Source organism: Lutjanus erythropterus, chromosome 2 (assembly GCF_056507025.1).
Source record: "Lutjanus erythropterus isolate fLutEry1 chromosome 2, fLutEry1.hap2, whole genome shotgun sequence".
Classification (NCBI taxonomy): Eukaryota; Metazoa; Chordata; class Actinopteri; order Lutjaniformes; family Lutjanidae; genus Lutjanus; species Lutjanus erythropterus.
The window spans coordinates 39,817,114-39,841,255 of record NC_139318.1 but is presented as its reverse complement, the minus strand read 5'-3'; the positions used below and the strand labels follow the sequence as shown (position 1 = coordinate 39,841,255).

At 40.5% G+C, this 24,142-nt stretch overlaps 1 protein-coding gene across 2 annotated transcripts in view; it reads left to right on the top strand.

Annotated features, from left to right (window-relative positions):
* Positions 1–23,759, top strand: part of draxina (dorsal inhibitory axon guidance protein a) — a 34,710-nt gene extending 10,951 nt beyond the window's left edge. The window contains exons 2-7 of one of the 2 annotated variants that reach the window (XM_084739409.1): positions 6,974–7,491; positions 10,858–11,090; positions 18,974–19,094; positions 20,182–20,274; positions 21,262–21,351; positions 23,545–23,759. In XM_084739409.1, coding sequence (XP_084595535.1) covers positions 6,996–7,491; positions 10,858–11,090; positions 18,974–19,094; positions 20,182–20,274; positions 21,262–21,351; positions 23,545–23,657 — 1,146 coding nt within the window. In that variant the 5' untranslated portion in view covers positions 6,974–6,995 and the 3' untranslated portion in view covers positions 23,658–23,759. Of the gene's footprint in view, positions 1–6,970; positions 7,492–10,857; positions 11,091–18,973; positions 19,095–20,181; positions 20,275–21,261; positions 21,352–23,544 lie in introns of both variants that reach the window. The other variant, XM_084739405.1, reaches the window with a different exon arrangement.
* Positions 23,760–24,142: the final 383 nt, after the last annotated feature.

Below are 24,142 nucleotides of genomic sequence, written 5' to 3'. Positions count from 1 at the left end.
TATAAAAAACAAGTTATAAAAAACACTTTGTGGTTTAAAAAGGAGGCACATGAGGGACTATTTCTTGGCCAGACATGTTTAAAGGGACAGTTCAATCCGAAATCAAAAATACATATATTTCCTCTGGTATGCAGTGCTATTTATCCATCTGAGGCACAGAGTTTTGGAGATATTGACCACAGAGATGTGTGCTTTCTCTCCACTATAATGGAACTAGATGGCACTTGGCTTGTGCCGCTCAAAGCACCAAAAAAATATGTTTGAAAAATTCAAAACTTTCTGAAAATCATGACGCGGTTGCTCAAGATAATCCACAGACTTGTTGTGAGCAGTTTCATATAGGAACTACTTTCTTTCCGCAATAGAATCTACTTTCTTTCCGCTATAAAAGATTTCTTCTGAACTTACCCAAGTAGTTTTTGTACCTTTATTTTGAAAGTCTGCCCAGATGTTGCTGAGCCATACAGGTACCTACAGCATCATATTTTAAAGTGTAGTGAGAACCTGTTACTGTACAGTCATGACAGCGCTATTATTATTCTCATTCAACTATTGGCAATAAAGCAAATGAGCTCAAAATGTTGACCTGTTCCTTTAATAGAGTCAAGGTGTCATGTGATGTGATCCTTCAGACCCGCGTTTCCCAAACTTTTCTTTTTCTGGTTGTCCCACTTCACGATCCAATTTAGGCCCTAACAATAAATTTTAGTAAGAGTTAATTTGTTCATAAGTTACTGCCAATTTCAGCATCACCTTGTATTATCTTGACAAATTTGATTGAAATCATACACATTTTAAATGCTTAAAAAATGAGAAATAAGTTTGTTTAGGCTAAGTTAACAGGGCGTCTTATTATTTTTATTTCCTCTCATCAGGAAGAAAATTATAAGACATTTTATTCTGCTTCATAAATTAGAATTTTGGCAGAATTAACAGGCTCTCATCAGTAAAACAATATACATTTTTTATATCTTAAATTTGCTCAATTTCTTCTTTCGTCTTTTATTTATTTGGTGAACCAAATAAAATCTCCTGTGACCCACCTGTGGGTCATGACCCAGTGTTTAGAAATGACTGCTCTAGACCATCCTTTATCTACTCTGCCTCACCCCGCAGTTCAGTTTGGATTGTTTTCTTATTAAATGACCCCTTTGTCCGTACAGGGTGCACCCTCTGCACAGCAGCAGCAGCACCTCATGTGTCAAACAGACAGAGTGAGATCCTGGCTAAACACTTCGCGCACGACACGGCCGATCGCCCTCCCTCCCTTCCCCCCTTGACACTCTGAAGGCCCGTGTGGAGATAAAGGTCTCACCTCAGCAGCCAGCCTCACACTCTTGTTTGCAAACTGCACAGCTGGTCGAACTCCCAGAGGCCAGCCGACACAGTCTGCCTCCAAATCCCCCGGGATGCAGCCTGCTCTCGCACTGCAAATTTCCCCTGACATCGCCAGCATCCTCTGCACCCCGCACACACATGCACACACACACACACACACACGACCTGCCGCCTCCGTCCTGTTTTTAGAAACAACTAAATAACCCACTGTAAACCCAAGGGTGTGTGTTTTAAACTTGGTGTGTGTCAGTGTGATGAAAGAGCAGAGATCCTATCAACCCCCCTGACTCCACCTCACACACACAGCACATGCACACACACCATCAGCAGCAGCAGCAGCAGCAGCTCAATACTTCTCCCTCATTGATTTTCTGTATGCCCCGCACCACCGTTTGTCTTTTAACACAAAGGAGTCGCCTGCCACAGCACCATAATGCCGCTGTGTGTGTGTGTGTGTGTGTGTGTGTGTGGATGGACTGTCTCAGCGATTTAAAGTGGACGACAAAACAAACCAAATCACACAGAAACATCAGTCATCTGACCTGACATGATAGTTTATAACGTGAGAATAACTGGTGGTCCCTTATCTAGGGGGTTGTTTTGTCAATAAAAATGGCTGAAAATTAGGCAGAGAATTTTAGTGGAATAGTGTTTTATCTATATGATTGTCATGTTGTTGTTTATGAGTGAAAGGACCAGTGTGTAAGACTTTGCAGATTGCAAACACGTTGTCTCACTCTCCCCTTCTGAACGTGTAGGAGAACCTACTGTGGTCAGTGCAAAAAAAAAATGCAAAAGGCCGTACCCAGAGCCAGTGTTTGGTTTGTCCAGTCTGGGCTACTGTAGAAACGTGACAGTTCATCATGACAAGAGAAAAAAAATCTAAAAATCTAAATGATTTCAAGCAAATTAGAATAAAAACTAGAGGAGCGCACTCAGATCTCCACCAGCAATGCAGCAAAGAATATTATAATCACCAACATTTTGATTGTTTTTATCATAATTAGTTTATTAATTATTGAGTTATCACCAAAAACATGTTTTTTGAGGTCACGGTGACCTTGACCTTTGAACTGTGACCACCAAAATATAAGCAGTTTGTCGCTGAGTCTAAGTGGATGTTTGTACAAACTCTGAAGAAAGCTACTGGTTAACCTACTGGTTAACGATCATCATGGTATTGTTTTCTTCCTTTTGGGCATAAAAAAAATCCACTTGTCAGCCAGAGAGCAAAGCAAATTAGACTAAAACGTTAACAAAATTAGTTAATTAGGTTTTTGTTTTATTACCTCCGCCAGGTTAAGTGTTGGTGCCGTTTGATCTTAGTGAAACTTTATGTAAGCACGGGATGAGGACGAACCCATTAAATGTCAGAGCAGACAGTGTGAGATCTGGCATTTGGCATTGGTGGAATTAATACTTTACTAACATCTTAAAATTCAGTAGATGGTATAAAAGTTGAGTTTGCGAAAACACAGACAGCTGTAGCAATATGACGACTGACAATCTGTACTCAAGTACAACTACTATTACATTACTAAACTACTGGTGTTAGAAAAGTATTTGAGTAAAAGTAGAACGTATTCTAAAAATGGTCAGAGTATTAGTTACTTTTTAACCTTTGATGTCAATCAATAGCGTTATCAATTGAAAGGAGTTTCTGTTTCTCTAAACCTTCACACTCGGCTCTGCAAACCTGTTCCTGCTGCAGACGTTTGTTTCCTGAATGTCCTTGTTTTCATTGGCCCATTAATGATTACATAACCTTATTGGCTACAAAACTCAGTTCTCAGTTAGTAAAGTAGATTACATATTGTAATACATACTTATCTATTTATCTATTGATTGATTTATTTGAAAGGGACAATACATGCAGACATTGTTAAACTTAGGTTTAAAAAAAAATGCGACCGTTGCAACGTACGTAGGACTGCTAGCTATAGTTAATTTGCAGTCCTTGTCCCTGGTTAGGCTTTTAAAGGATAAAATACAAGTTACAACGCAACAAATGTGTGCTAGTAAAAGTACAGACTTTAAAATATACCCATGAAAGTACAAGTACCTAGAAAAACTACTACCCACATATAACAGCAGAAATAAACATGGTTACATGGTTATGTACTGACTGTGAAGTTTGTGCAGATTTACATATCACAGAAGAGTGGACTGTTGGACTTGGTGGAGGTCTGCTCTTTCTCTTGTCTGAATGAGTTCACTGAATTAAACATCAGTTTGAGGGCTTCACAGCTGTATATGTGTCAGGTGAAAAATACTCTCAAACTATAAATGTACTGATCAAATCAGAGCCATATCATCCAGGAAATAGTCTGCTGCTTTCTTACGAGTCACTCTTAGAAATAAGGGTTCCAAAAGGGTTCTTCCCGAAGGGCTGAGGTTCTACCCAGAGGCATTTGCTTCTGAAGAATCCTTCTCTGAAGAAAGGGTTTGTCAAGGGTTCTTTGTAAGATTAACAGTTCCACTAAGAATCCTTTTCATCTTCAAGGATTGTTGAAATCTGTGAGGAACTCTTTTCGTCAAGGTTTCGTTGTACTATAATATGTGAAAGGTCTTGGTAGAACCCCCTGGGTTCTCAGCAGAATCCCTTGGGGGCCCCTCTCCACTGAATTAGCCCTGGTCTTTGAACCAGTTCTGCTCAAAATTCTTGGAACCTTGCTGCTATCTAGAGAACCAGGCGAGCTCGCAATTTTTTCAGCAGAACTATTGTAATCAAGGATGTCATCAACAGAGGGCGCTGCACAATCCTCAACAACCTTTAGAATATGACACGCCCTCTTTGGTTCCCAAAGAAATCCTGCTATTTTTTTGGTTCCAGCTGGGAACCAACTTTTCAGGTTCCAAACCAATTTATTTTTGGTGGAAATGTTCCAAACAGTTCAAAATAAGGTGCTTCAACTGGTACCGGTTCCATGTTGATGGAAAAGACCCATGAGTGTGTTCTAGATGAAACCCTTGAAAAATAAAAATATTCTTGGTAGAACCCCCTGGATGGGTTTTTATTTGCACCCCTAGAAGGTGGAAAGATTCTGGATAGAACTCCAAGAGAGGATTCTGGGCTTTAGAACCTTCTCCTTCTCCTGTAGAACCTCTCATAGGGGATCTGGGGGGAACCTGTCACATATGGTTCCAGTTATAACCCTTTATGTGGGGTTATAGGTAGGAACTCTCTGAAAGTAGACCCTTTATAGAAGGATTTACCAGGAATAAGAAATGGTTCTCCTATGGGGACAAGCCGGAGAACCCTTTATGGTTCTAGATAGCACTTTTATTTCTAAGAGGTTTTAATTGTCAGAATACTAAGTAGAAGTAAATCTCATTGTGACTCCAAATAAACCCTAAATGAGATTAAGTCACTGTTTAAATTTAGCCCGACTGTAATGTTACTTGGAACTTTAATATGGAAATAAAAAAGGAAAAGTGCTTCCACTTCAGTTCTTTGATTTTTGGACTGAACACCGTCATTTTATTCACGTTTGGACAAGGTGCCGGGCCTTTAATGCAGATACACAGCGCCTCATATTTCAGTTCAGTCACACCTCACAGATATGTTGACTTTTGTAATGAAAGGTACGGTTGGAGGGCTCTCGAGACCTCTGAATAGGCAGTGATGAAGGATGTGCGCAGTGCAGTATCTCATATTGTAAGTCAGGCATGCAGGTACAGGAATGAAGACTGGGAAGTCATTTCTAAAAAGAACCACAAGTGTCTGTCCATCTGTTTATCACCTCCTCACGACCCACCAGGTCCAGATAAAGGAGCCCACTCAGGAGGCTGAGTGTGATGTAGCCTGAATATGTAGGATAGAGGTAGGGGGGGGGGGGGGGGGGGGGCAGCAGAGGGACAGCGGACACAAAACATGAGAAATGTGGTTTCAGCTAAATGCTTCTGCATTAAATACCTGAGAGTCAAAGTTAGCTGAGGGATTCACTTTTGAAGAATGTTTTTAAATATCTGAATTCAAATCTCTACCTGTCTGAATCAGGTGTGAGGTTTGCTGTCAGTTTAAAACTTAAAATATCCAAAGATGTTGTTGAAAAAGCGACTGACCTACCATTGATAAAAGACTACATACATAATCTACTGTACTTTAAAAGGGCTACCTCCATGCTTACAGCGATGTAAGGCTGTAGCACTGTGTTGCTTTGACCTAAATGCTCTGCAAACATGCTGATGTTTAGCAGGTATAATGTTTAGCACGCTCACTATTGTTGTTAGCATACTGACATTTCCTAATTACCACTAAACACAATTTACTCTTCCTACATGACGCTTTGTTTGGAAACTCAGTCGGCTTTCTCCTTTCCTGTTTCCTGTACTTAGATTTGCTATATGTTGCTTGTCGAAAAGAAAAACAAATTTTGAACTTGTTGCTGCATAGCTCAGTTAGCTGGCTAGCTAATTAACTTAGCTATCTAATTTACATCAATCATTAGGTAGATAGTTTCACCTGATAGCTAATGCCACCAAAGTGCTAGCTACCTATCTATTCAGTCTACATTAAGTATTAGCTAGCTAGATAGCTAGATGTTTGCTAACATTAGCTAGCTTAAGGTGTGACTATCAGTGGCTTTTACAGATTCCCCCCAGCAAAATCTTTTAACCATCTTCAAAATTTGGTTTACCTTGTAACATAGACAAGCCTAGCATGCTGCATATTATCTAAGTACAGGAAACAGGAAAGGACAAAGTTGAACAAGGTTCCACCCTGGGTTCCAAACTTGTTCAACTGTCATTGGTTGACAGTTGGCGGGACTTATGAAGGGTCAATTCTAGCTGAGGCTAAGAGAATAAATGTTATTTTTGCAGGTATTTGGTCATAAATCAAAGAACCGGACAAATTAAAAGTTTAACCTGGTGATGGTGCTGGAAGAGAAGTCAGAGGATCACCAAACTGACTGAATGTGTGTAAAAAACTTCATGACAATCCATCCAACTGGGAAACTTCAACGTCAACCTGATGGTGGCAACAGTACAATGGATTCCAATCGCAAATCAGATTAATGACAATATAAAAATGTATGTCAAAACATCAATAAAAACTCCTCCGACTGCTGCAGTATAGTCTGCCTCTGTTCTGCTGGTTCAGATGTTCTTTATGTCCCAAACATCATGAAATGGAAGTAGGATATTTTTCTTTGTTGTGGAGAAGCAGAACATATTAATTATGTGAGAATAGCAGAGAACTGGATAACAATGAAGGATAGATGGTGATTATGAGTAGTGTGCTTTTAGTTTTTAAATTTTATTCATGTCTCCAATGTCCTTTCATTAACTCTATACGTAGTATTGTGGACATGTGTATTGATAAAACTTTCGCCAGTTTTGAACAATTAGCCAGGAAATTTGGACTGACTAGTTTTCTTTCTTTTTTTTTTGTATTTACAAATCACGGACTTCGTATGGAAAAGGTTTGCAAATTTTCCAAATATCCCTCCATTATCCTGCTTGGACTTTTGTTAGGGGTCAATGTGACAACCAAGGGCAGATACTGATATTTGCTCTGCTAATGACAACTGTCACTTAAATCTGCATAAAGTTTCAGCATAAGTGATTTGAATTTAATCACAAGAAGAATGTGTTCAGTATTGAGATGTGTCTTTTTTTCTCTTCCCAGCAGGTGGCGCTGTGCTGCATACACCATGGCTCTCTCCTGGGGTCTTCTGTTGGCGTTCCTGTTTGCCGCCCTGGTCCTGTCGCACAGCACCGAGCCCGGGGCCCCTCACGGCAAGAGGAGACAGGCACAGACCTCAGCGGGAGGCAGCAACACCCTACAGCACCCTCTGCAGGGTCTGCAGGGCCACCGTTACAGCAGGGACCGCGGAGGGCACGGGGGCCCCGGGGCCCGCGCCACCAAAGCTGGAGCCGGGCTGCTGTCCCACAGGCCCCTGCACCCCCTGGCCAGGCCCGAGGACGATGGGACGGGCCTGGAGAGTTTGAGCCCGGTGAGACTGGAGATGGGACCGGGCAGGGACAAAGACAGAGCCCGGATGGGTGTGAAGAGTCCGTCCCAGGGCCGGGAAAACGACCTGCTGGGAACACGCAAAGGACGGGGACATGGACACGGGAATGGACATGGACACCATTTTGAGCACAGGAGACAAGGGAGTCGGCGTGACAAGGGACGACATGGAAAAGGTGAGTTTAGTCAGTTCAGGACTAGAGCTGCAACTAATGATTATTTGGTAACGCTTCAATTTTCAGGTCCCATAATTTCATGGTAAATTATCAAGTAATATATTTGAAATTTCCTAGAAATTACCCACAAACTACCTCCAAATTACCCTCAAATTTCATAGTTACTATGTGATAATTAGCAAATACCATTTTCATAAAATGGGTGGTAATTACAAAGCAACATACTTGAAAATTCTCTGAATTTACCTGCAAATTTTCCCCAAATTCCATTGAAATTATGTGACAGTCCACAAGTATAATTTCCATACAAGTAGCTGGTAATTACCATCTCACATATTTGAACTTTCTTTGGAATTAACTACAAATTTACCCCAAATTTCTTGGTAAATATATAATAATTAATGATTACTACTACTACTTGGATGAAAATGACACTTGTGAATTACCACATAGTTATCATGAAATTTGGGGGTAATTTGGGGATAATATCTTCAAAATTTCAAATATTTTCCTTGGTAGAAGACTAAAGGAATCAAAATATATTTCAGTCTGAGAAGCTGAAATCAGAAACTTTGGACATTTTTTGTTAAAAGGAAAGATTGAAAATGATTATTGATTGTCAAAATACTGTATATTAGTGTCACAAAAACAGAAAAGTTCAACTGATCGAGACTTACAGAACATACAGAATACAGATTCTCTTTCTAACGAATTATTTACGACCGCGGCGCTCGCCATGTTGGACAACACAAGGAGCTACAGGCCTTTTTCACAGAGGACATTTTGACATGTAACAGTAGGAGCAGCACAGCAGCAGCTTTGATTATTCATGCTGGCTCACTGTCACACTGTCAGGACTTACTGGGACACTCGAACAGAAGTGATCTGATGGTGCTCAACTGAAAAGATTAACAGCAGCATCTCTGTCCACAGACACCGTCCTGCACGGTGACTCTGGGTAATTTACTGACATCATCGTGAAGAGGTTTAAATCTAACTAACTGTTATTGTTTGAATGTGACTTTTCAAAGCTGTGAGCGCCACAAGTAAAATTCTATCAGTCTCCATTGTGCTGAAGTGTTGGCAGAAATTGCAGAAAGAGATATCACAAAACCTTGAAACATAAAGTCAAAATCTTAGACTGAAAGTTCAGTCTTGACCTTCAAAACAGTAGTTGAAATAAAGGATTTTGGAGCATCTCACACAGTCTTCCTCAGCGCATGAAGTTTGTGAATTTGTCATTGAATTTTAGGTTTCTGTGTAAAGGAAATTCAGATATTTTCTTCTAAACACGTAATACATGTTAGCAGAAAACATATGAAAAGACTGAACTTTGTAGCAATGAATTATGGAGTTAGAAAACTATAGCTATGTACACTAGAGCGCATTAGCATTTAGCATTAGCAATGCAAGTGATGAGAAGACTGGCTCTTTTAAGTAACCTGGTTTGTTTCATTCACCTGCCACAAGCAAATCGACTCCAACACGCACTTTTAGTGACTCTTTCAGTCCGAATCGGCCCGACAGTTGCTGCTCGCTTCAGTTCCAGCAACCCGACCCTGAACAAAAAACATCACCGTCCTCTTGCAGACTGAGACAAACAAGTTGATTCTCAGGTAGGTCACCGTCCCCTGGCTCTGGTGGCTTAAACTGAAACGTAATCTTATGCAGCCAGTTGCTTTTGGCTTTATGCAGACTTTAAGCCAACATTGACAAGAAGTCCTGAAACTTTTCCCAAAATTGGAAGATTTAAACACACAATTTCATGTCAACAAGGCGAGGTCCATCGTCTCCAGTGGATCATTTGAAACCATCAGGGACTAAATTGGAGATTTTTTTTTGTAGTTTTGGTGAACAGTTTGCTGTGAACGCACCATTAAAAGATGGCCCCTCTTCCCTGGCTGAAACCAGGAGTGAGATTTAAACCATTTTTACACCAAAATAAGTGTAAGATAGGCCATCGACTCCTTTTCTATTGCAAGTAATCAAGCTTTTTTTTCTGATGTGCACTGGAAAGCTGAGCCTCAACTCATGTCTGTACAGGACAGCAGAGAGACAGAAGTTTTTTAAAGTCTCTGTGTTTCAGCTCTCAGTATTTTTGTACCTTCTGACTGAATCTCTGTGATTCCAAGTTTAGTTTCTCCCCTGCGTCGCTGTTTGTACTTTCAGGCATTTCCTTTATTTTACTGCTGATCAAAACCCAACATTTCAGGAGTTTGCTGCTTCATAATCAAAGATAACAAAAATGGGGGTTAGGGTTATCATCAGTAAATACACACCTTCAAATGGGTGGAAACTCTGCTGTGCTGGGCTGATGCACCGACTCAAACTGAGTCGAGCCCAGCAGCATGTTTATAAAAAAAAGAAAAAAGACTGCTGAACAAATGAGTGATTTGTGATTTGTTTTACAGTAGTTATGTTCTATAAACGTAATAATAAACACACCCACACTTGTCGTACAATGTCGGATTTTGTGTAGATGTAGCAGAAGCGATCCTTGTGCAGACACACCAAATCTGTTGACATATCTCAAGTTGACCGATCCAATTAATTTTCTATAGAGAGGAGTGGATCCGACCGCGCAGTGCATGATGGTTACAGCACAGTGAGTTGATGGCCCATTCACCATCTCGGTATGAATTTGCATAATCATGACTAGACCTTTATGCAAATTACATCCATCCGACACAGACCCACAAAAGTCTGATCAAACTAGGCAGTGCTGATCAAATATGAAACAAGATTCTGTCACTACATTGCTTGTTTCTCAACTAAAATGTTTTCCGAAACATATGTTAGTGTTCTGTTTACCTGAAAAACGAGAAAGTTTGTGACTCAGCCGCCATGTTGAAATGATTTGAGCCAAAACCAAGCACCTCCCACTGTCCGGAGCGTGGGGTTATCCGTTGTGTTGAGATCCGTCATTGTTGTATTTGGAGTGTCTGCACTATCACTCTACTCTGCCTGTGTGTGTGTGTGTGTGTGTGTGTGTGTGTGTGTGTGTATAAAACTCTTTCTGTAGCTCTCACAGATGGAGAGCAGAGGAAAGAGATGTAGAATGCTATGTAAACGCTGGACGCTGCATTTTTACAGAATTCTGACCTCAAAACTTGCATGCTGTATTGGCTGGGGGCTTCAAGAGGCTGAGGCCCAGGTCTAATATGAGTCTATGTTATTTTATATTTTGGAAAATGCTGTATGTTATGATTTTAATTCTTTGTGAAGGTTTGACTACATTTTTTTTTTAAATTTTGAACAAGGAATGAAAGAAAACTGGTTCCACATTTGTTAGAAATGGTTCACTCAGTATTCATTACTCATAACACATCAGTGTTGGTATAATATTTTCTCTTTCTGTCTGTCCAGGTTTTCTTCCTGAGCCTGAGCTCAGCTCTGCGTTTAGGGACAGAGATCTGCTCGACGATCCTCCCTCCTCCTCCTCCTCCTCCTTCGCCGCCTCCCCCTCCTTCAGCGTGACCCCACCCAGCGATGAACCCCCCTCCCCCATCGCTGCCGTCTTTGGCTCCGGCTCCTCCATGGTTACCACGGTGATGAACGAGCATCCCCCAACGTTGCCCCCGGCCTCCACCAAACCCCAGGTAACCCCAACGAAACCCAAGTGCTTATTAAAGGCTGCGTCTGTTGTGCCTCAGTGTGATCCCAGTGTGCCGGGGAAATAGAGCGAAAATGGGCCCCATTACTGCCGTTATGCTGCCGCAAACCTCATAGCTCATCTTGGAAATGACACTCTACTACGGTGTGAACCTGAAAGTGCTGCTTGTGAAAAATATCCTCCTCCGCCAGGCCAGACTCACTGGCTCTTGGTCACAGTGTGTGTGATAAATACGGCCGTGTTCTGTATAATAAAACGATGCCTCTGGGATCAAAATCACACAGTCCAGAGTCCAGCAGTACATTTTCTGCAACCACCTTCCTTTATTAGAAACCGTGGCAGGACAGGATGTATGCGAGCACGGAGAGTCTGTGGGCACATGCACTGAGAGATCTGCAGGAGTGCGTGGGGCTCCACTCGCCACCTGTCACATCCACCCAGCAGGAAGCTTCAACACTATGCATTAACAGCATTCATAAGGACAAACAGCATCACACGTGTTTCCCCCACATTTTTCCTCCTTTAATCTGGGAACGGTTACAAATGAGCCTCTCAAAGACAAGACGGTACCTGTTGTCAATAGATATTGAGCTGGTGCCCACTTTGCGAAAGCGTTAACATTCGTCACAGCTGCCGTTACAAACACCCAACAGCTTGTAGGGCGTTCGTGGGAAATAACTGCCTCAGTTTCAGGATCACAGACTCAGTTTGATTGACAGTTGTTTTGTTGAGGACTGCTGCTCAAGACAGCACACTAAAGATGTTGCTGCACATTTATTTTAAAAGAATCTCATAGATTATATTACTTAAATGAGTGTTGATTGAAGACATTTTTCTTAAATAGACTCTTCAGTACAAATTATTAATCCCCATGTGGCCTCACTTTGTTTGGGTGATATGTTAAAACTTTACAACCGGCAACCGTCAGCCCGGCAACTGCTGATTGCTGATATATTTGTGCAGGGGTGCTACATTACATTCGCTACATCCAGTAAATAAAATAAACTCACAGGAGTTTAAGAAAGAAAATATTCTTATATTCTGAATTCAAGTTTCCCTCGTTGACTGAACTAAGATGAGCTTTAATTTCCTTGTTAATTCATTGTAAAACAGTAAGACAGAAACAAAATAAAACTCACCAAAAACATCTTGATTGGTCTTTCCAAAGTCTTTCAAAGTAAAACCTTAGTTCACTGCATTAGATGTGAAAATATTCTGTTTGTTGTTCAATTGTTCTTTGGCTCAGTGGGTTTGTACCGTGTCTTTGAATGATACTGCCAGACCATTAAATTAGCAAAATAAGGACAAAAATGGCCCAAAACAACCAACCGCCGTGACACCACACGTTTGAGCAGCGTGTGACGGCATCGTCGCTGAACTGCTGCGACTCACTCGCACCGTGGTCTCCACACAGGCTGCGTGTCTGCTGCGAGGCGGCTGCTGAAAGTCTGATCTTTCTACAATGAGTTTGCAGAAGAGTTTGGAAGAGAAGAAAAAAAAATTTTCTCTGAAGGCAATCAGTGATTTTCCCGCTTCGCTCAGAGAAGGAGGGATAGAGGGAGGAGAGAAAAGAGCGAGATAGAAAAAAAACACTCCCCTGCACCTGTTTTTTCATGTCTGTGACATATTGCACAGATGTAGATGCCGAAACTGTAGTGAGAGGTGTTGTGTTGCTTATATGATGTCAATATGACTGACAGCAGATCATTTTGAAGGTGTATTTTTGCAGAGAGCTGCACGCATCACTCAGAAGAAACAGGTGAGCCTCCAAATCTCTAGATGAAGCGTGGCTGCAGCCACACGTGCATGAGCAGCGCTGCACGCACGGGCTGTGTGGATGCTCTAACCTGGTAATATGAGCACTGAAATAAAAAAAAAACAGCAGGTAACGCCACGCACATGCAATGCATAAGCGTCTAGTGTGTCAGCCAATCTCATCGCTCACTCTAGTAGGACAGGTCCAGCTACTAAAACCAATTCTTGGGTGCATGTACACCAGTTTTCAACTATTATTCTGAATAAGATACAGGTCATGTAAACAACATATTCTTTGTTGATGTTCTGACTTAGGCCTGACTTAGGACAGTCTGATATTATTCAGGAACATTCTTTGGACATCTAACCATGTCAGTGTCTCTTACCCTACCATTTGCAAGGATGAGGTAGAGATGCATGCACAAAAGAAAAGCCCACATTTTTGTTTGGAAGAAGAAACACTCTCCAAAACCCAACTCGTTTGCTTCATCCTCATTTTCAGCCAGTCTTGCTGGTTTGTAGATTTGCTGATTTCTCACAAAGGTTGCTTCAAAACCACAGTCACAAAGGGCATTTTTGTTCAAACATAAAGTCTCACAGGTGTGGGACAATCTTTGTCCTGTGGGAATGTCCCTCGGTAATTGACAGCCAGCTGTGTGCAATTGGGATTTTTTTTTTTCACAAGACTGAAGTGACACTTTCCTACGCAGCTGCGTCTGATATATGTTGGATGTGTGAATAAAGACGAAGAGTGAAAAAAGATCCTCCGCCGTCATCCAGCACCACTAATTAGAGTGGGAGCAACAGACAAGTCCTCCAACTTATGAGGTAATAGGTAGTTTGTCATTGTCTTCCAGTGTTTTCTGATCTGGTGTCCCTGCAGAATGACATTCTCATTTTTCAGAACCTCCTGAAGCACAAAACTGTTAAAAAAAAATAAATAAATAAATGTAACTATTTATATCACACTTTCTTGTTCAGGAGAAGTTTATCAATCTTATAACAATGTCTACCTGATTCCAGTATCAGACTTTCAGTTTGCAAAAGGTTAGAAAAATATGAACGTTGGTCATTTTAGGCAATTAACCATGAATTGGTGCCTTAATTTTTCCACTGTTAACAGTATATTAAAAAAAGGTCTTCCATTCAGAAAAAATACATATTTCATGGTCAAGAGGCCATGGTGACAAGGGCGGACATTTCATTACACCTGGTCCCAGTTGGAGCTGTGATGGGTGATTTCATGAGTCGGTTCACTGCATTATTACAGATACACTAAAATAATATAGCTACAATAAATTAATATTGCCAAAATACAATAATACAGCTGCCCTAAAATAAAATAGCTAAATGTCCAATAATAAGAGAATTGAAGCAGGCATTTAAAAGTAATGCAAAATAATTGTTTTTACATGCAGTAATTGGTTAAGTAATTAAAGAAGTAACTAGTAGTAGTAATGTATTCAACACTGGTCTTATGTCTGAGGCTCATGGTGCGAGGGGAGACGGAGAGGGGACGCTGTGCTGCTGCCAGAGGAGTGCTGACTAAGATTACAGCATTCATGGGAATAAATTACAAAATAAAAGATTTGTGTATATTTCTCTCGTTAACACTGATGGTCTGAATAACTCACTTAATTCACATATTAAATATTTTGGCAGTAAAAAGACACCCATGGTGGTAGGTAGTCAGTGGACCAAACCAATGTGAGACACAATGAGGGGGAGGACACAATTTTGTTTTGAAAACTACGGATGCATCAAGACCAATACCAGCATTGGGTATCGGTCCCATACTGTCCTCACGTACTTATGCTTGTACTCATAAAACTACTCCGATACCCTACGTCAGACACCACGTCATGAAAAATAGCCGGTCGACACAAGCAAACATCTAAAGGTCCAACACGGCGTGGATTTCAAGAAGTTTGCTGATGCTTACCCTCTTTTTTGGTCACGCTGTCATTATCAGACTCGATGTCCTCAACATCATCCACTAATGACCGCAGTGACTTTGGCAACTGTCCATAAAATTCCACGCAAGTCCATGTAAAACTGAAACAACCTCATAGAGTCCACCTGTAGACCACAGCCAGCTGCTGTCCAATAAGTCCCGGCAGGCGTAAACTAGTTGAATACTTCAACTAATTAATCCAAAGACAAAGAAAAAACACAGCTGCCAACAGTCTGTAACCCTCTTTTCTTCGTAATAAGCTGCTACAACTTCTCTTTGTGTTCGCAGCACAGCACACACCATACTTCACTCTTTGAGGTTCACAGCAGGGTAAACAACCGATGCACACATGGCACCACATTTATACCTGTCCCCCCCAAACAACGGCAGGTAGGAACTAATTAGCTCTTAGACAAGAGGGACATGAAAAAGAAACTCAAATATGCATATAAATGTGTAATTAAAATACTTGTTAAAGTGCTTTTCATGATAATGAAATAATTATCTTATATAACACCATCTGTAACAGTAAACTTAATTCTACAAGTCCATAATAATGTTGTGTAATTATACTGAAATATATCATGTAGTCAGTAAACTGCACAGCTTAATAAAGAACTCAAAATCAAAAAGTAACTTACTACAAATAGCCCAAATATGTCATGTGTTTAGTAACCATGGTTACAGTAGCAGCAGGAAACAGCAACACCAGTTTGTTACACATCTGATGAAAATAGAACGTGTTTTTAAAGTTATTGTAAGAACTGTAAAGGCGTTATTAAGTACTCGAATCGGTACTCGGTATCAGCAAGTACCCAAATGTAAGTACTTGTACTTGTACTAGTCAGTCTCTGTATGTGATGTCTGTAGACTGGACCATCAGTCTGCTTGGTATTCTGTTTACAAGACGTCTGAGGGTCCAGTGGAGTGAAGAGTTATAGAGCAGTCAAATATTATTGGACCACAGAAGAAGAAAGCCTTTCCTGAACCTCGGTTCAGTGGCACGAGCAATGCGGCAAAGGCTTCTTAATTAATGTTCGATCTTCTGTTGATGGTTTAATGAGCAGCAGAGCACGAGCAGGTAGCCCCCTGCAATTAATCTAATTGATATTTCCATATAGGCTCATTTCCTGCGGGTGAAAGGAAACAAGTATGGATCCGTTTCCATGAAGAGGTTGATTCTTATTTTATTTTATTTTTTGATGGATGTCTTTCAGAGACCAAATATTCCTCAGGAGACATTTCAGAGTCCTGCTGGCTTAATTATCCTGTCTAACATTTCTATTTTGTTTCGTCTGTGTGAGGAAAATGACAGTGGTAACATTTTTATGGCTTTTATTGCAGAAAGTTATGGCTGAGTAATGCACCGGGGAGGCTTGTTTTATAGCAATGTCATCACACACTTATATGAAGGTGGAATATCAGATTTTTATTATGACACTCTTACTTTTATATGAATTGATATGGATCCGTCCAAAGGTCTCCAACTACTGACTTAAATCTTCAGGGAGCAGAAATTTAAACTGTTCATTATCTTTATATTTTCCATCCTAACTCTTGTTGTGGGAAAACTCTGCTAGTGTTCTGAAATCTAGAACAAGTATAAATATGTAAATATAAATGCAAGGAAAGGCAAATTTCTTTATTTATTTCACACTCAAAGGTAACTAGGGCTGCAACTAACAATATCAATTAATTGGTCAATTATGTTCTCGATTAATCGATTAATAGTTGTTTGGTTGAGAAGATTTGTGTCCACAACCGAAACATGTTCAGTTTACTGTCCTAAAGGAGTAAAAAAAAAAAAAAAGCAAAAACATTAACATTTAAGAAGCTGCAATCAGATAATTTTGACTTTTTTCTTAAAAAACTTACTCAGACCAATTAATTGATTATCAAAGTACTTAAACAATTTAAGAACACAAACCTGGCTGCCATGTCCAAGGACGGCCCACAGTCAAAGATCATGTCGCTGCTGACTGGGGGAGAAAGTATAAAGTGCACCAGTGTTGCCTGCGTTGTGTTGCATCAGTTAGCGTCATAGAGGGCAAGAGATCCAAAGAGCTAGTTCGGTGCGTTAACTCAAGCCTGCTGGTGTAAGTCTGCCATTGGTCGGTTGCTTCAAGCAGCATCTGCGATCTACATTTTCCCTGAGAAACAAGAACAGCGTCCTAGTTGCAACCTGCATGACGAAAATGGCAAAGTAGTGCCTGGGACGCTAATGGGACGAAAGTAAATAAGCCAGCAGCTGTTACCTTTTCTTTTGCAGTGATGTAGTCATTTTAATGCCAGAGCTCGCGTCATGACGTGCAAATGTTCCACCAAAACAAGCTCCCTCTCGACACTGTTTTGGAGCAGCACAGTCGCTGCATCCTGGGCTTATCGATGCCCAAGACGTCTGTGATTAGTTTACCGTAATGCAAACAAGGCAGGGTGTTTTTTTTTCCGTATAGGAGAATGTGTGTGTGGAGTCAGGCCTTTCTCCAGCACTGAGTGATTTGGAGAGAGGTCTGGCTATGTGAGGCTTCCTCGAGCCTGAGTCATTATGCCGTTTAGAGCTGCTGTGAGGCACTGAAAACCACTTTGAAGAGAAGAAGATGAGTTAAAGTCAATCTAGCTCTGACCACTGCTGAACAAAAGCTAAACCACAGCTACCTGTCACTTCATCAGTGCTGACGGGGACGTGCAGATCAGTGTGCTCTTCACTTAGAGCCTCTCCGTCCACCAGAGGTGGAAACTAAAGGGCAAGTCACCGAAATAGTCATCAGTTACTGAAATAAAGTTATTAGTTACAGTTACTAGTTACTTCTTTAAAAAATAACTTAATATTTTACCACTTACTGCATGTCAAAGCAATTATTTTGCATTACTTTAAGCAGAGACATGGGGACAACAGGCACCTCTTATATTTTGTGTGTGTGTGTGTGTTTTCTTAAAAACTAACTGGTTAATTAACCAAAACTGATGTCCTTTCAACCATGACCGTGATAAAAGCGTCTTAAAAAGCGTTTGAAGTCCAGATGTTGTTTTAAATGTCTGAACATCAAGGAGCACCAGCTGACGCTTTCAGTGTGTTTGGGACTTGAATCAACAACATAAGTACAAACTCTGCGTGAGTTGTTTTTAGTAACAGTCATACGGGTCAATTTGGAAGGCATCTGTGAACCTTACTTATTATTATTTGGGTTTGTTAACATTTATAGAGAACGACAAATATTTTTGTGCACGCTGAAAAATATTTTTGTGGAGAAAGTCTGTAATATATAAATCCTGAAATACGTTTGTAAATTTTTCTGTGTATGAATTGTGTGAAGTTTCTACAAAATCAAATGGTTTATTTGGTTTAAACTTTGCATATATTCAAACATCTCACTAAAGTAAAGTCACATATACAGCACAGGAAAAGTCACATGTCCACCCAGGAGTGCAGATCACTTGCAGGCTGCATTAGTTGTCCTCACTGGTGAAAAATAAAACCCGTGGTTGTGTGTAATGAACCACGTTTCAATCCACATGTGTGTGTATATATATAGTGTGTGTATTAACAACACCAATGCAGTGATGTATATTTGTATTCCTCACCGTGGGCAGTCATGTTCTCGGTCACCGATCGATCGGTGTTCAAAGCTCTGCTGCCGCTGTCTCCGTTGACTCTGTGAGGGCATTTTATGAATCAATGAAGCAGCTCGCAGCGCTGCTTGACGCCACACGAGTCCGACGTGTGAGCGCCCTGAGTGTGTTTACTGACAGAGAACACCGTCAACAAATCAAACCACAGTCATCTACGGCTGCTGTGGTGTAATTGCAGTAACTGAACATTCATCTGAGGTGACAGAATTGATCTGTACAATGTATTCCCTACAGCAGCTCGTACTCTGGATTGTGTCAAATTTAGGATTAGTTTTTAAGGCACATCTTCATATTCTGATCACAATTGTGTTTGAATACATAAATAAAGAAGATATTTCAAATATTGCCGCGGAGGCAGACCTCACACAGCAGGCTGAAACTAATTGAAGATGGGATTAGATGTTTACAGATCTGCATATCAGCGTGTTTGAGACGGACTTTCTCATATAGAACGTGAGTTGAGCCCATGTGCAAACGTTCCCACTGAAATGTAGAATGTAAAGTTGTGTTTCTTTTTTTTTTTTTTGCAGAGGTCTGGAAAAGGAAAAGGACAAGGAGAGGTGATGCCGACGCTGGACATGGCGCTCTTTGATTGGACAGACTACGAGGACATGAAACCTGTGGACACCTGGCCGTCCTCCAGGAAGAAAGGTGAGTGAACAGCTTTAATTGTTAGTGTGCGGGTGCAAAACATTGATTTGAAAAGAGGTTCAGTGAAAAAACTAAAATTATAGATTTTTTTTAATATATATATATTCAAATTTACAGAACTCTCTGCAGACAGGCTGTGTGAAGCTGGTGCAGGTGTTTAAAGAGTCTTAGATGTTGACGTATTTTACTCAAAACCACAAGCTCATGGTTGCACTTTTGGAAAAATCAGGAAGTCACCCAACTCATTGGGATTCACTCTGTGGGGATCCCGAATGTCTGTGCAACATTTCATGGTAATTCATCCCCTATTTGTAGAGAAATTTCAGTCTGGACCAAAGGGGTGGAAAAAAACTCCATTATTGACATTTTATTTAAACCAAACAGAGACTCTGAAAATCTAAATGACTTTAAGTGCAGCTGTGAGTATTTAAAATTATTGGGCTTTGTAAGAACACATTAATCTCCCCTTCTATGGCATCATGGACTGTTCAAAAAACAGCCTGACCAGTATTAATCTGAATATTATTTCATTTGTAGTATATCAAATATTGAATCTAAAGGATTAACAGCTAACCAATATGAAGAAATAAATAAATATGTATATTTACCAGAAACTAAGTGACATTTAAAGAGACAGTTCACCCTAAAATCATAAATACAATTTTTTTTCCTCTTATCAGCAGTGCTGTTTTTCTGTCTAGATAGTTTTGGTGTGAGTTGTTTTGGAGATATCAGCTGTAGAGATTTCTGCCTTTTTTCCAATATAATGGGACTAAATGGTACTTGGCTTGTGTTGCTCAAAGGACCAAAAAATACAAATACTGTGTGTCATTGACCCACTTGATACTGAAGAGAAGGCAGAAATCTCCAAAAAATTGGCAACTCACACCAAAACAATCTGGATGGATAAACAGCACTACAGATAAGAGGAATAATCTGTATTTTTGATTTTGGGGTGAACTGTCCCTTTAAGCATAATTTTGTAACTGAGTCACAAATCAATCGATCTGTTTGGTTGAGGCCGTGTATCGATCGGACACCTTCAGGATCAAACTGCTGTGTCTGTTTCTTTTTCCTGCTGCTGCAGACAAGAAGCGGAGTAAGAACCTCAGCAGCGGAAACGTCACCGTGGACGCCGACGCCATCGAGCCATGTGACCACCACCTGGACTGTCTGCCAGGTCGGTCTGCGTCTCACGCGTCCCTCCGGACCGTGGGACAATTCAAGTGTGGCGCTCCAACATACAAAAGATCTAGGTCACAATTTAATTGAGTAGTTTTCTTGCAAAACATAAATATCGACAACAAAATCATATGATGTGATGTTGCACTTGAGGATGGTTGTTTCCAAAAACCTCTTACAGCCTGTCACCTGCTGTCAGTGGCCAATCAGAGAGGGTCTCTGGAATTACTGCCCCTTTGACACAAGTGTCATCAATCTGCCCTCATTTGGAGCTCGATGGTACTCTACTGTACTTTGACAAAAATATTAATCAAATTTACTTTCTCGAGATGCATAATCAGCACGTACATAATTTTAATAAAGTTACTAAACAAGTAAACATTCCTTCACCCACAGAGACATTTTTTTAAATGTTGAAGTCTTTCTCTTTCCTAGAGAATCAGGCAGGTCAGGGATAAATTTCCCTCTGTGAGCAGAAAGACTGAACACAAGTAAACAAGCATTTCTCAAACGTCACAAGTTCACAGCTCGTATAAATGTTAATAGGAATGTGCACCTTCCTCCCAACAAACACGCCAACGCCGGCACAAGGAAATTACATACTGGGGACAAAGGAAGTAGACATGTGACATCATCCTACCGGGATTTAATTGTTACGGTGCATGGTGTCCTTTAGGTTTGTAGTCCTCCCAGTGATTTAAAGGGGAAGTCGAACTTCTGAGAAAAACATTACATTTTATTTACCATGAAAAATATCAGTTAATCTGCTTCATCAGGACCTTTAGAATTTCAATTTGTCAATCAGTTGTTGGCAGAACACGGTGTGTTCATTTACAACCTCATCGCTTCAGGGCCTTTAAGACAATATTGACACGCAGTTTTTTTAGTAGGAACTGTTGCTTACAACTTTAAGTAACTTTCTTTATATCAATGATCCTTTTGAATCGTGTTCCTGACAACATCACGTGTGTTTGTTCTGTTAAAGGTTCTTGTTGTGACCTGAGACAACACGAGTGTAAACCTCACAACCGAGGACTCAACAACAAATGCTACGACGACTGCATGTGTGAGGAAGGTGAGTGAAGAGACCGTCATCAAACTGTCAATCAACAATCAAATTTACTCGTACTAAAGTATGCATGACAAGATGTAATCTACCTAGTTACTTTTAAAATCATAGTTGAATACAGAGTACAGTTTGAATTCATATCCAAACCTTTAATCTGCATTTTAGGAGCCAATCAGGTTCTCTGATCACAAACAGGCCGATGAAAACTATGACATACAGCTGAAAAACAAAACAGAACGCTGCAGCAGCACACATTTGGAGAAAGGATGTCAATGATTAATCATTAATCAATTAATTGCTGTAAGAATTTTACCAATTAAAAATGTATTCATGGATATTTAATCAGTAGTCATGGCAGTAACTGCACCTCATCTGACATTGTTTTGTTGGGCGGAGTTTGTTGAATAAGGAAAATTAAACTTTAAATTGGCAAAAAAAAGAATAACCAAAAAAAAACGTGTTTTGTATCTTAGAAATTATTAATGATCAATCAGCTGTTAGCATCTTTAACTACTGGTTCAGGAAATCACACAAAGTTTGGAACCCTAGTTTGGAGAGGTGACGGAGTAGTTTTTGTGACAAATGCTTTGTACTTTTACTTAAGTATATTTCTAACGCCAGTACTTTTACCTGTAATTGAGTAATATTTTAGCAGACTGACGGTACTTGTACAGATTTTCAGTACTTCAGCCAGTTAACGTCTGAACACTTGCCCAGCCCGCAGACTCTGGGAAAGAACTGGGTGCAGTTAAGAGATATTTTTACCCACCGTTAAACAGCAAACTGTTGGTTTAGAGATCTTGAAAAAATGTGGCATACAGGACACTGGTGGGAGGAAGCAGTGTCCAGTTTGGGTGCAAAGTACTTGCCAACAATGATGACAGCAATATTAGGCTGAGAGACATTTTCCAAGACTGTTATCGGCATCGAACCCTGCTTTGGTTGTTGTACGGAATTAAACAAGCAAGATAAATTGTGTTAATTGTTGAACTCTGACGCCGATGGTAAGTGGATTTTGTCATCTTTGCACGGAGCCATTCTGGTCATTTCCCCATTTCCATTCTGCGTGCTGAGCAAACTTTATCGCCTCAAGCTTCATGTTTACTGTACAGACATAAAGAGCATTTCTTTTGCCAGCTGAAATCGCCAAACGCTCTTCTGGGAGAGCTGGAGGGCACTTCGGAGGTGCAGCAGTACAATATGAAATATCGGCATGATACTAATACAAGCACCTAATACTGACAGTAAACAGGCAGTAAGCAGGCACAAATCGTAGTGGCCTGCCTGCTCACATCTTTGCTGTAGATGAAGCAGATAAGGAGAGGACAAACCCCCTGGTCTGCATCGGCTTATTTGATTTTGTGGACGAGGAAACATATCAGCTAAAGTTGGACGGTTCAAGGAATACTTTGACACAGTTTGAAGGTTTCCTCCTACCTCTCCTCCACCGTGATTGGACAGGGAAAGGACATTTTTAACTCTCGGTGATCAGAAACAAACTTGAAACATGCAGCACTCATCAGACTTGTGTGTATATTTGTAATATGCGGTCCTTCTATTGCAAACAGTTAAAAAAAATAGTTGGCCTAAGGAAAAAATGCTTCGGTGGACACAAAGAGTGATATTTATCCTCTTATCTAACTCTCCTCCAGACAGTGAATGACCATATGTCCCCAAACTTTTGCTCGGTGGCTCTTTTAGCGTCTATATAGCCTGAGGATTTTTTTTTACAGCAGCAGCAGCAGCTCATCTTTTCATGTGCAGTTTTGTGTTTGAGCCATTTCCCCAAGTCTCACTGTTTGTAATTAAGATTTTAAAAGCCATCGGCTGCTGATGGGTACGGGTCCCTGGAGTGGCCAAAATTAGCAGCAGACTGACACGGCTGTAAACAGAAAAGGTCCCGGCGTTATTAAATGTTGATTTTCATGTAAAATAGTTCTGAGTTCAGGGATGTTGATTTTATAGATTGTTTGCGTGCCTCTCCAGCTTATATCACTCCAGGGTCAGTTTTCATTAAAATATAAAGATGTTAAACGCCTCAGATGAGTTTAGTGTCACATGAGCACTTTCGTAAGGTTGGTTTTTACAATCTTAGCTTCTATAACACTGCAGATTTAGCTGCTTATATAATCAAAAACTAATGTAAAACTGTTGCTTCTGTTTAATCCATTCGATAACAGGTTATTTATGATCTTTCAGGGTTTCGGTGTTACGCTAAATTCCACCGGAAGCGGCGTGTGACCAGGAGGAGGGGTCGCTGCGTGGTACCAGAGTCAGTCAGCAGTGACCAAGGAGGCTTCATCACTATCTGAGGAGGAGGAGGAGGAGGAACAGGACAGAGTAGATAGTACAGCCAAGACATCACGTGACGCTGGTAACAGACCAAATGCTGAAAGGTGGCGGTGGTTTGCTGTTTTTTTGTTTGTTTTTTTCTACAAATTGATCCTACAAAGTAAAATGCCAACATCTGGTCAGTTTAAACAAACTAACAGGTGACTTAACTGGATATATTGTTTGAATGTTGCATTGTGGGATGAGCCACAACTTCTAATCCAGTAAATCACCATCTTAAAGGACTTATTTAGTTCAGTTAAAGGGACAGTTTGGATTATTTGAAGCGTGTTGTGTGAGGTATTTATCCATAGTTAGTGTGTTACCTTTGGAGAAGCAGCACCAGTGTTGCCAGGATCTGTAGCAAAAGATATTCAGTTTAAGTGTACGCTATATTTTGAATATTTTCAACACTGTACCCAGCAGTCAGACAGCCTTTTCTGACAGGAAACTGCTGTTATATAAG